This window comes from Thalassophryne amazonica, chromosome 14, assembly GCF_902500255.1.
Source record: "Thalassophryne amazonica chromosome 14, fThaAma1.1, whole genome shotgun sequence".
Lineage (NCBI taxonomy): Eukaryota > Metazoa > Chordata > Actinopteri > Batrachoidiformes > Batrachoididae > Thalassophryne > Thalassophryne amazonica.
In genome coordinates this window covers 50,047,688-50,060,245 of record NC_047116.1, presented here as the reverse complement: position 1 = coordinate 50,060,245, position 12,558 = coordinate 50,047,688, and the positions used below count along the sequence as shown (strand labels likewise).

The window sequence follows — 12,558 nt, the reverse complement described above, 5'->3', positions numbered from 1 at the left end:
GCGGTCCTGATATACTCCAGGTTCCGGTGGTCAGTGAAAACCGTGAATGGCACGGACGTTCCCTCCAACAGATGTCTCCACTCTTCAAGAGCCTCTTTCACCGCAAGGAGTTCTCGATTGCCGACGTCATAGTTCCGTTCGGCCGGGGTCAACCTGCGGGAAAAATAGGCACACGGGTGAAGGACCTTATCGGTCTTCCCGCTCTGGGAAAGCACAGCTCCTATCCCTGAGTCCGAGGCGTCCACTTCAACCACTAACTGGCGACTAGGATCGGGCTGCACCAGAACGGGTGCAGACGAGAAGCGCCGTTTCAACTCCTTGAACGCGGCATCGCAACGATCCGACCAGGTGAAGGGGACTTTTGGTGAGGTCAGGGCTGTCAGGGGGCTAACTACCTGACTGTAGCCCTTAATGAACCTCCTGTAGAAATTTGCAAAGCCGAGGAACTGTTGCAGCTTCCTACGGCTAGTGGGTTGGGGCCAGTCTCTCACCGCCGCAACCTTGGCCGGATCAGGAGCGACGGAGTTGGGGGAGATGATAAACCCCAGGAAGGACAAAGATGTGCGGTGAAACTCACACTTCTCGCCCTTCACAAACAGCCGGTTCTCCAACAACCGCTGCAGGACCTGACGTACATGCCGGACATGAGTCTCAGGATCCGGAGAAAAGATGAGTATATCGTCTAGATATACGAAGACGAATCGGTGCAGGAAATCCCGCAAGACATCATTAACTAATGCTTGGAACGTCGCGGGGGCGTTTGTGAGGCCGAACGGCATGACCAGGTACTCAAAGTGACCTAAGGGGGTGTTAAATGCCGTCTTCCACTCGTCTCCCTTCCGGATCCGAACCAGGTGATACGCATTTCTAAGATCTAGCTTAGTGAATATTTGGGCTCCATGCAGGGGCGTGAACACTGAATCCAACAGGGGCAACGGGTATCGATTACGAACCGTGATTTCGTTCAGTCCCCTATAATCAATGCATGGACGAAGTCCGCCGTCTTTTTTACCCACAAAAAAGAAACCTGCACCCATCGGGGAGGTGGAATTCCGGATCAACCCGGCGGCTAAAGAGTCCCGGATGTAGGTCTCCATTGATTCGCGCTCAGGTCGTGAGAGGTTGTACAGCCTGCTGGATGGGAACTCGACGCCTGGAACCAAATCAATGGCACAATCGAACGGACGGTGGGGGGGAAGGGTGAGCGCCAGATCCTTACTGAACACATCTACAAGGTCGTGGTACTCCACCGGCACCGTCCCTAGATTGGGCGGGACTCTGACCTCCTCCTTAGCCTGGGAACCGGGAGGAACCGAGGAACCTAAACATACCCGATGGCAGGTCTCGCTCCACTGAACCACTACCCCGGACGGCCAATCGATCCGGGGATTGTGTTTTAACATCCAGGGAACCCTAGAATCACGCGGGAGGTAGCAGGAGCCACAAAAAACTCGATCTCCTCCCGGTGATTTCCTGACACCACCAGAGTTACTGGTGGTGTCTTATGTGTGATTAGAGGGAGTAGGGAGCCATCTAGTGCCCGCACCTGCACAGGCGAGGTAAGCGCCACTAGAGGGAGCCCTACCTCCCTGGCCCATCTGCTGTCTAACAGATTCCCTTCAGAGCCCGTGTCCACCAGTGCTGGGGCCTTCAGGGTTAAATCCTCATAAAGGATTGTCACTGGGAGTCGTGTGGCAATATGGGTATGTCCCACGTGAATGTTTTGGCCCACCCCTAACCCAGTGTCTAGGGGCGGGCGTTGATGTTTTAACCGCTCGGTGCAGTCCCTCACTTGATGCTCTATTGAGCCACAAACAAAGCACGCTCCGCGGACCAGCCTCCTCTGTCTATCTGGTGCCCTAAATGTGGCCCTGCTCTTCCATTGGCCGTTCAACAGCCGGTTGACGCCCCTCGGGGTCCATGACGTTGGCCGAGATATCCTGTTGGGAAAGTGTAGGTACACGGACCCACAACAGGGGGCGCAAATGAACGGACAATGGATGAGGTCAAATAACAACACTTTACTGTTGTGAATGGGCACAACAAATACAATCAGATTACAACAACAGACAAAAGCCAAATCACAAAAGGTGTCGTGTGGGCAGGCTCGAAGATAGGAGACGTCTGTCCAAAGCAGAACTGGAACCACACGATTTCCTCCGCCACCAGACCCCGGGAATACTGGAGCCGCCAAGTCCCGAACTCCCAGGTGGCCACTGCCTTCGCGTGTCGGACCTGGTACTGCTGGCGAGGAACAAAAGAACAATTAAATGTGGGTGCGTCTGCACCCAGGAATCCGCACGGCAGGAAAACTACCTCCACCACTCGTTGGAAAAGGAGTCAGCTAAACAACTCACAAAAGTCACAAAAGATCACTGTTAACCAGTCAGCTGAGCACGTTACCTTCCAGGTAGAACGATATCTCGGCAAAGAGGTGGAGGCGTCGTCCTGCTGATATTCCCCTGCTGATCAGATGATGGGTAACAGCTGTTGCAGGTGATGCGTGACAGCTGTCACCCTGGCTGCTCCTGTGAGGCGACTGCGCCCTCTCGTGCCTGAAGCCCGCACTTCAGGCAGGGCGCCCTCTGGTGGTGGGCCAGCAGTACCTCCTCTTCTGGCGGCCCACACAACATTGAGGCTGTAATTGCTGCCAAAAGTGCATCAACAAAGTATTGAGCGAATGGTCTGAATACTTATGTACATCTGATATATTAGCTTTTTATTTTTAATAAATTTGCAAAAAATTCAGAACAAAGCTTTTTCATGTTGTCATTATGGGGTGTTGTGAGTAGAATATTTTCCAGATGAACTGTATGTGAGTCATAATGTACAACTTTATTACCTCTGCCAAGGAGGTAATATTTTTGGTGCTGTTAGTCTGTCTTTTAGCAAGAATATGCAAAAACTACTACATTTTCTTGAAATGTAATGAAAGGGTGGGTTGTGGGCCAAAGCAGAAGTTATTTACCTTTGAAGTGAATCCAGTTAAGGGGGTGGAATTTGTTTTCACTTTACAATGCAAGTAATACAGGCAAGACACACACATCCAAAATTTATAAAAAGGTGTGCTGGATCAACAAAAACCAATCAAAACCAGAAAAATCCACACAACCAGAGTGCTCCTGTGCAAAAAGCTTTATTAGTACAAAAAGTGTATTAATAAAGCTTTTTGTATTAATAGAGCTTATTGCACGGGAGCGCTCTGGTTGTGCAGATTTTTCTGGTTTTGAATTACTTTACAATGTGACATTTTTGAACATTTTAGTGAGTTTCTCAAGAGATAATGCACGTGTTTTTGTTTCATAATGTCTATGCATTTTCTTTACCATTCAGTTGAATAGGAAAGTGTGTGTGTGAAGTGTTGATGGCAGTATGTGCTCTGGGAGCTTTCTCTGGTTTCACCCTAATATCAATTCCTTGGTGTATTAAAAACAGATATTATTTGAAACCAAAAATGTCCCACAAATACCGAGGTGATGCATCCTTAAAACCGTTTTCAGGTCTCTAGAAACAACCTGTTTCTGTGCCTGTTGCTTTGAAGGTAAAGTAGCTGCTGTTCACCATCTTCACGACATATGTCACAGAAAGTAAAGTGGTTTTAGCCTTCAAGAGTACATGTACACACAGAAAGAAATGTGGGACTTTGATCCCGAATGTATTAATAGTAAAAGTTGATTAAAAACGTATTTTGTACAGTTTGACCACTTTTATTTTTACTCAAATCAATGAATGCTTGTCTAATGCCATTACATCCTATGTTTTTACTCCCGCAGGTTCCTGTAGCTTCTTGGTTTGATGACATGTCAGATACTGAGCTCCTTGACCTTATCCCCTTCTTTGAGAGACTGAGCAAAGTGGACAACATCTATGATATACTGAAGCTGCAGAGGACTTCCAGTTAACAGGGACAGAAAACTAGCTTGAAAATAATCACCAGCAGCTGTCACTACGGGGCCACAGAGGAGGCTGGCGGGCCACAGGATCCACGCTGCTTCCCACTATGAGGACCACACTAAAGGAAAAAAAAAAAAAAACAGAAAAGTTTTATTTGGATGTTCAATCGCGTGTTCCAGTCTTTAAATGCAGAAGAATCTTAAATAAGTCTAGTGTTGGATCATTTAAAACAATTGACAGACTTATTACCAGTGTTTCAAACCACATTTTAAGACTGACCATTAGAGCTTGTCTGGAGCCCTGGGAGGTCACGCTACACAATCACACAAATTAAACATACCACCATGTTGGCAGAAACAGTGGGAGCCATGTTCCTTAAAGTAGAACTCATAAGAGTGAATATTTCAATTAAGGGCAAATAATCTGCCAGCTCAGACGCTCTTTCTCAATCTGGCTAGAAGATTTATTACTGAAGTAAAATAGATTTGTAACAAAATTAAGCTGCCTTCATGTATTGACAACAGGAAAAAAAAAAGTCATACTGGTTATGGGATCCTCCATAGGGATCCTCTCTGGTCTCACAGAGAGGATCCCTATGGAGGTAAACATGCACGTTTACCTCACTAAATTTAAAGAAGGTATTTAGAATGAGCCATTGTACACTTAGCCACTTACTCTAACCTCCTGTCCAATCGGCGGCGCTGTTCATATATCGCTTATTCATAAAGTTTGTTGTGAGTGGTTGTGAGCGCCCCATACAATTACATTATGTAGCCAGTTAGCCTGTGACCATTTTGCATTGCAAATCAATAATGTGACGATTAAAATAGTTTTTGTCCCAAGTGTTAAGACCAACCCAAAATATAACAAAAAATAAAGCCAAGGTTGAAAAACAACAGAATTCTCCTCTGACTGCAAATACAAAACCCTTCAGGTAACAACAGATCAGTTTTTAATGGCTCCAAAGAGTCTGTGTAGAACATGTTAATTTTTATAATGCACCATTCAGTGTATTTTAAAAGTCTTCAGTGAATTTGGACATCTTAAAAATTGATATTAGCATTATTTATTATTTATTAACATTGCTGACTGTTTCTCTGCCAACACAAAGGTGACAGATTGTGTCATGTGATCGAGGGCTCTACAGATACTGTATGTTTTTGCAGTGCAGCTAATGTGTAATAGCAGTAGCAGTAGGTGTTGGTACATGTCAACAACTATATAATTAGTGTGCTGTTAACCTAAATTGTCTGAACAGTTGTGCAATTACACACAAAAAATTAACTTCATCAGTTATTTGCATTTCAATTACATTTTATTTGCAATTAACATTTGAAGACATTGTCTCAGAGAAAATAGTCACTGATACCAAGAGTGTTTTATCTTGAAGTCATTTAAATCTTGATTTTATTATTGACTAAAATGCTTAAATACAGTCCTGGTTAGAATTATTGGCACCCCTGAATTTTAAGAAAATAATTTTATATTTATTCATAAATAAATAACAGTAAACCATTGTTTTATCATCAGGATACCTCATAAAATATATAAAAAAATTATTGAACAACAGCAAAACAACATGCGTACATTCTTATACTGAAATAAAAAAAACCTAAATGTACAGTTATTTACACATTTTTATGAATTTACAGGAAATCATCACTTTCACAGCCAGTTTTCTTTAGACAAGTCAGTGGATCATAAATAACCACTTCCAAGTCACCAAATATGTCTTGTAGTTCTTTTACATCAGTCATTAAGAAATATAAACTGTATGGTCTTGTTAAGTAAATCTGAATAAAACGGTCAGTTTTCAAAAACTGAGTGACTGCACAGGAAAGAGATAAGCAAAGGAAGCCCCCTAGACACTCATGACACCCCCAAAGGAATGATAAGAACTTTTGTGTTCTGTTGATGAAAATACTTTGTTGTACTCCACCATGAAAGTGTATCACTGGTGTTGCAACAGACAGGTGTTAATATGGTCAGTTTCTCACATTCACAGACGTCTTGGGGGCTTCCTTCACTTGTCTCCTTGTTTCCTTTACCAGAGTACCATACTGTTTGTATTTCTTCATGATTGATGCAAATGAACTACAAGATGTATTCAGAAACTTGTTCATGTTCATGTGTCCATCCTCTGTCTTGTTTAAAGTAAACTGGCTGTAAAGGTAATTTACACTAAATTCATTAGCGTGCCAATAACTGCACACATACATTTTATATCAGTTTTTTATATTATTTTATTTTTTATTACACTAAATGTTTTCATTTGTTGTTTTGCCTTTGTATTGGGAAATTCATGGGAACCAACAATTCTGAGCAGCACTGTTTGTGCCTTTAAGACAAAACTAAGTAAAAGCAAACTTAAATATTAATTTTATTGTCAGAGATTTATTTAAGTAAGCTTTTACTGCCATGACGACTTCAACACATTGCGGCTTCTTTCACTACAAGCTGACCGACACTGTGCATTTATTGTGGATCTTTAACAGTCAGCAAAGACTGTTCACGAGTTGGGCTAAAAAAGTTTTCACATTCAGAAAGAAGTGATAATACCGTCGAAATGGGTCTTTATTTATTACATTGCAAACAATTTGTAAAAACTAAATCAAATCTAATTATTTAATGTGTGATAACCTGCTTTAGATTTTTTTTTTTTTTTTTTGCCTATTTCATTTACCTTGATCTTACATACCCAGTAAGACTACTGTAAATAAATAAATAACTTCTGTTTGTTTCTCCAAGCAGGTTAACTGCACACTAATCAGACCTTACATGATATTGGAAATTTAGGCAGTCTTTTTGATTTTAATGTTATTTTATCAATGCTGAATATGTTTTATGTTATTTAAACTGGTGTGCAGAAGGAGGCTCAACAACTTGTAACCTCCAAAGAGGTAGTCTTAGATTACTTTGACTATTTAAAAGCACAGTTGCTTCCTGTCATTGAACTTGAATCCGAGTTTTTTTTTTTTTTTTTTTTGTGATTACTAATTGTGTACTTTCAGTTTCACAGTGGAGAACTGTGCCAGAAGTGTGCTTAATCCTGATTCGCTTTTGCCCCTACCTAGAATGAGTGTGTATGTGTGTGTAATTGTGTGTATGTGCATTTCATTGTGGTCGCATCACGTGTGAGTATTTACATTGAATTAAAACTACTTTTGCCAACACATGAAAAAAAATTATCTTGAAGTAATTTTCACTTTTTTACTGTATGCAACAAGAGGATTAATATTGTCACTCAAGGAAAGAAACTGGATAATTGAGATTTTTCTGCTGCTGTTAACATGGGGGGGGATATATTTTATAAATTGCATCAATAAAGCATGATTTATTGAAACGTATTGTAATTTTTGCATATAACTAATATCTTGAATCAAGCTCAGGGGCTAATCTTGAAATCATGTCTCCCCAAGATGATCAGAATTTTGGCCCAAGACACACATACACACATTACAAACACCTCATTCCAAGACAGGACCTCCTTTATTCAAACATGAGTGTTACTTTTCCTCACATAGAAAACAATTTCTGTACATGGATGAATAATGAAAAACAGACATGAATTGTTAAAGATGTTGAATTTAGCAGATTTAATGTAACACAAAGCCACGTTCTGATACACTGCAAACTTAAAATCAGCCTATATTGCATCAAAGCAAGTTGATTTTGGCTGGAAATCATATCTGACTTCATTCTTCAAAAAAAAAACGTTGCAGAACACTGAATACAAATACACCACTTATTTTCAGACTAAATAGCCACCTAAAATCTCTGAGAAGAGCACAGAAGATTTACACTTGACAAAAATGCTATCAGTTAAATGAAGTATTTTGTTTTTTTGTGTCAAAAATTCTATGATCATATTTCAGGCAGCATGGAATAGATCAGGCATGCATCATAATGATAATTAAGCGATACTGTTTCTTCACATCAGATATACACAAATCAATTCAAATGTGCATGAACAATTATTCTGACTGATTTCATGTCAAACAAGTCAAAAAGTCAACTTCCCCACCACAATGACATCACTTTAAACCGAAACAAAAACGACATCTTAAAGCTGCTGTGTGTAGGATTTACTACAACCCCTGGCAAAAATTATGGAATCACCGGCCTCGGAGGATGTTCATTCAGTTGTTTAATTTTGTAGAAAAAAAGCAGATCACAGACATGACACAAAACTAAAGTCATTTCAAATGGCAACTTTCTGGCTTTAAGAAACACTATAAGAAATCAAGAAAAAAAGATTGTGGCAGTCAGTAACGGTTACTTTTTTAGACCAAGCAGAGGAAAAAAATTATGGAATCACCCTGTAAACTTTCATCCCCAAAACTAACACCTGCATCATATCAGATCTGCTCGTTAGTCTGCATCTAAAAAGGAGTGAACACACCTTGGAGAGCTGTTGCACCAAGTGGACTGACATGAATCATGGCTCCAACACGAGAGATGTCAATTGAAACAAAGGAGAGGATTATCAAACTCTTAAAAGAGAGTAAATCATCACGCAATGTTGCAAAAGATGTTGGTTGTTCACAGTCAGCTGTGTCTAAACTCTGGACCAAATACAAACACCATGGGAAGGTTGTTAAAGGCAAACATACTGGTAGACCAAGGAAGACATCAAAGCGTCAAGACAGAAAACTTAAAGCAATATGTCTCAAAAATCGAAAAATGTACAACAAAACAAATGAGGAACGAATGGGAGGAAACTGGAGTCAACGTCTGTGACCGAACTGTAAGAAACCGCCTAAAGGAAATGGGATTTACATACAGAAAAGCAAAACGAAAGGCATCATTAACACCTAAACAGAAAAAAACAAGGTTACAATGGGCTAAGGAAAAGCAATTGTGGACTGTGGATGACTGGATGAAAGTCATATTCAGTGATGAATCTCGAATCTGCATTGGGCAAGGTGATGATGCTGGAACTTTTGTTTGGTGCCTTTCCAATGAGATTTATAAAGATGACTGCCTGAAGAGAACATGTAAATTTCCACAGTCATTGATGATATAGGGCTGCATGTCAGGTAAAGGCACTGGGGAGATGGCTGTCATTACATCATCAATAAATGCACAAGTTTATGTTGATATTTTGGACAATTGAAAAGATGTTTGGGGATGATGAAATCATTTTTCAAGATGATAATGCATCTTGCCATAGAGCAAAAACTGCAAAAACATTCCTTGCAAAAAGACACATAGGGTCAATGTCATGGCATAGGGTCAATGTCAATGAGTACATCTGATTTGATGCAGGTGTTAATTTGGGGGATAAAAATTTACAGGGTGATTCCATAATTTTTTCCTCAGAATTGAGTGATTCCATATTTTTTTCCTCTGCTTGGTCTAAAAAAGTAGCCGTTACTGACTGCCACAATCTTTTTTTCTTGATTTCTTATAGTGTTTCTTAAAGCCAGAAAGTTGCCATTTGAAATGACTTTAGTTTTGTGTCATGTCTGTGATCTGCTTTTTTTCTACAAAATTAAACAACTGAATGAACATCCTCTGAGGCCGGTGATTCCATAATTTTTGCCAGGGGTTGTATATTGGCAGATGGCAGGGACAACGGCATAATGCAATCTGCAATTTCACTATGACACTACAGGGCATCTGGAAAGTACTCACAGGATGTCACTGTACATTGCTGCATTAATCTTTCCCTCAATTCTGACTAGACTTTACAGAAGTACAACCATCTCTGCAGCAATCCCCCAATCAGGCCTGTATGGTAGAGTGGCCAGATGGCAGCCACTCCTTAGTAAAAGGCACATGGCAGCACGCCTGGAGTTTGCCAAAAGGCACCTGAAGGACTCTCAGACCATAAGAAACAAAATTCTCTGGTTTGAAGAGACAAAGATGGAACTCTTTGGTGTGAATGCCAGGCATCATGTTTGGAGGAAACCAGGCACCATCCCGACAGTGAAGCATGGTGGTGGCAGCTTCATGCTGTGGGAAAGTTTTTCAGTGGCAGGAACTGGGAGACTAGTCAGGATTGAAGGAAAGATGAATGCAGCAACGTACAGAGACATCGTGGATGAAAACCTGCTCCAGAGCGCTCTTGACCTCAGACTTGGGCGACGCTTCATCTTTCAGCAGGATAATAACCCTAAGCACACAGCCAAGATATCAAAGGAGTGGTTTCAGGGCAACTCTGTGAATGTCCTTGAGTGGACCAGCCAGAACCCAGACCTGAATTCGACTGAACATCTCTGGAGAGATCTGAAAATGGCTGTGCACTGACGCTTCCCATCCAACCTGATGGAGCTTGAGAGGTGCTGCAAAGAAAAATGGGCCCACAGATAGGTGCACCAAGCTTGTGGCATCATATTCAAGAAGACTTGAGGCTGTAACTGCTGTCAAAGGTGCATCAAAGTACTGAGCAAAGGGTATGAATACTTATGTACGCGTGATTTCTTCTTTTTTTTTATTTCTGATAAATTTGAAAAAAAAACTTTGTTCATGTTGTTACTATGGGGTGTTGTGAGTAGAATTTTGTGGGAAAAATATTTTCATCCATTTTGCAATAAGGCTGTAACATAACAAAATTGTGAAAAAGTGAAGCGCTGTGAGTACTTTCTGGATACAGCGTACATCCGACACACTGAAGCTTTAAAGGCAACGTAATGAAATAAAATCCACTCATTTGACTGAACTGCATTAAAATCAGTGACAACATTGCTGTAAACCTCATAAAAACAACCGGGATGTAAATATTTATAAGCAGCATCAGTGTTGAGAACTTGAAAACATCTATAGGCCACTTAATTGATGCCATCACTTAAGGATCACCTGCAAAATTGGGACAGAGAAAAAAAAAAAACTTAGATTACAAAGCATCCCTTGACAAGTTTGGCCTTAATCTGAAAATGCAAACTGAAAACCAAATTACCAAACTGTACCTACTTTATGTCAGCCATCATCACATCTCAGAGGAATTCAGAAAAGCTAATGTCACAAATATAGTATATATAAATACTGACAAAGTTAATTAGATTTTCTAACCTGATTACGTTCTTTATAGACAATTTTACCCTAATGAACGACCTCAATAACAGCAGATCTGCCAATGAAACTGGATGATTGAATGTAAGTAACACTGTCTCATTTATCAGCTGTACAATCACACTAAAAATAGCCGCCTCTGCTGTGCATGCAAATAGCTCTTAAAGGTCAAGTGTGTGTATGATGTGTAACACTTGAACTACATTCCTGCACATCAGTGGGACTGTAAACACCCTTTATTATTTACACAATTTAGTGCTCTCAAAGCCAAAACATTCACTGTATTTATTGCAATGCGCAGCACATGAGGTGCCAAGTCATGCGACACGTTAACATACCGCTCACAACATCTTTTTTTTATGTTCACCAGTACATTCTTCCACGTGACATCAGATTGTTTTTTCACACTAATTGTGAGACACACACACACACACACACACACACACACACACACATATATATATATATATATATATATATATATATATATATATATATATATATATATATATAAACATCAAACTATAACAAAGGAATTTGCCTTTTTTAAGTTAACATTTCTAAAATTATGCCTTTTAAACACTTAATGAAAAAAAAATCTACAAAGTGATTTATTGCAGTTGAAATATTGGTTTCAATCTATATAATTTTGTAGATGTTTGTTTTATTTATTAATTTAAATACAAATATGAAATCCAAAACAATGGTGTACAGAAATAAGTCTGTGCCCACTTTGTGTAACAACTAAATCACCACTAAACAAGTCAGGTGATGGATAAATAAGCATGTAAATGTCACTGAATATGTCTTGGAGTATATTTCAAATAAATCATGTGGAAATACAAACACTGTAGAGTGGGCCGAAGGTCACTAGTGAGGGAAGCCATCAAGAGGTATCCCCTTGGCCTTCTAGTCCATGGGACAAGTAGGTTGTTGGCACCACTTAAGGGGAAGAAATGACACTTAAAATCCATGGCCTACATAAAAATGTATGATAGCCATCCCAGGGTGGTAGTTATAGCCAGTAGGGGTCAGTGAAGGGTTACACAGAGGTCAAAACTTAGCATGTTACCACAAAACATGAGTGAAAATTTCAACTAGAATGTGCTTTATTGTTTATTTTTACACTTACTGTTGAATTTAGGGGGTAACTAAATCCATAAAGGTTATCCACAGGTGGTTATATTACAGCTTTCAAATTTGAAAATAAATTAATTCTCTTATTTCCAGCTATATTTATGTCACTAGTCTCTCTCTCTCTCCCTCCACACACACACACACACACACACACACACACACACACACACACACACACACACACACACACACACACACACACACACACACACACACACACACACACACACACACACACACACACATTATACAGTAGTGTTCAGAATAATAGTAGTTCTATGTGACTAAAAAGATTAATCCAGGTTTTGAGTATACTATTTGTTATTGTTACATGGGAAACAAGGTACCAGTAGATTCAGTAGATTCTCACAAATCCAACAAGACCAAGTATTCATGATATGCACACTCTTAAGGCTTTGAAATTGGGCTATTTGTAAAAAAAAAAAAGTAAAAAGGGGGGTGTTCACAATAAAAGTAGTGTGGCATTCAGTCAGTGAGTTTGTCAGTTTTGTG

At 40.1% G+C, this 12,558-nt stretch overlaps 2 protein-coding genes across 3 annotated transcripts in view; one reads left to right on the top strand and one right to left on the bottom strand.

Moving 5' to 3' along the window:
• LOC117524616 (carboxy-terminal domain RNA polymerase II polypeptide A small phosphatase 1-like) overlaps positions 1–7,232 on the top strand; it is a 69,966-nt gene extending 62,734 nt beyond the window's left edge. For both annotated transcript variants that reach the window (XM_034186430.1, XM_034186429.1), the window contains one exon: positions 3,774–7,232. In XM_034186430.1, the coding sequence (XP_034042321.1) occupies positions 3,774–3,902 (129 nt within the window). In that variant the 3' untranslated portion in view covers positions 3,903–7,232. The remainder of the gene's footprint in view (positions 1–3,773) is intronic.
• Positions 7,233–10,481: 3,249 nt separating this feature from the next.
• obsl1b (obscurin like cytoskeletal adaptor 1b) overlaps positions 10,482–12,558 on the bottom strand; it is a 127,150-nt gene continuing 125,073 nt past the window's right edge. Inside the window, exon 25 of the mRNA XM_034186650.1 lies at positions 10,482–10,695. Within this exon, the coding sequence (XP_034042541.1) occupies positions 10,685–10,695 (11 nt within the window). The 3' untranslated portion in view covers positions 10,482–10,684. The remainder of the gene's footprint in view (positions 10,696–12,558) is intronic.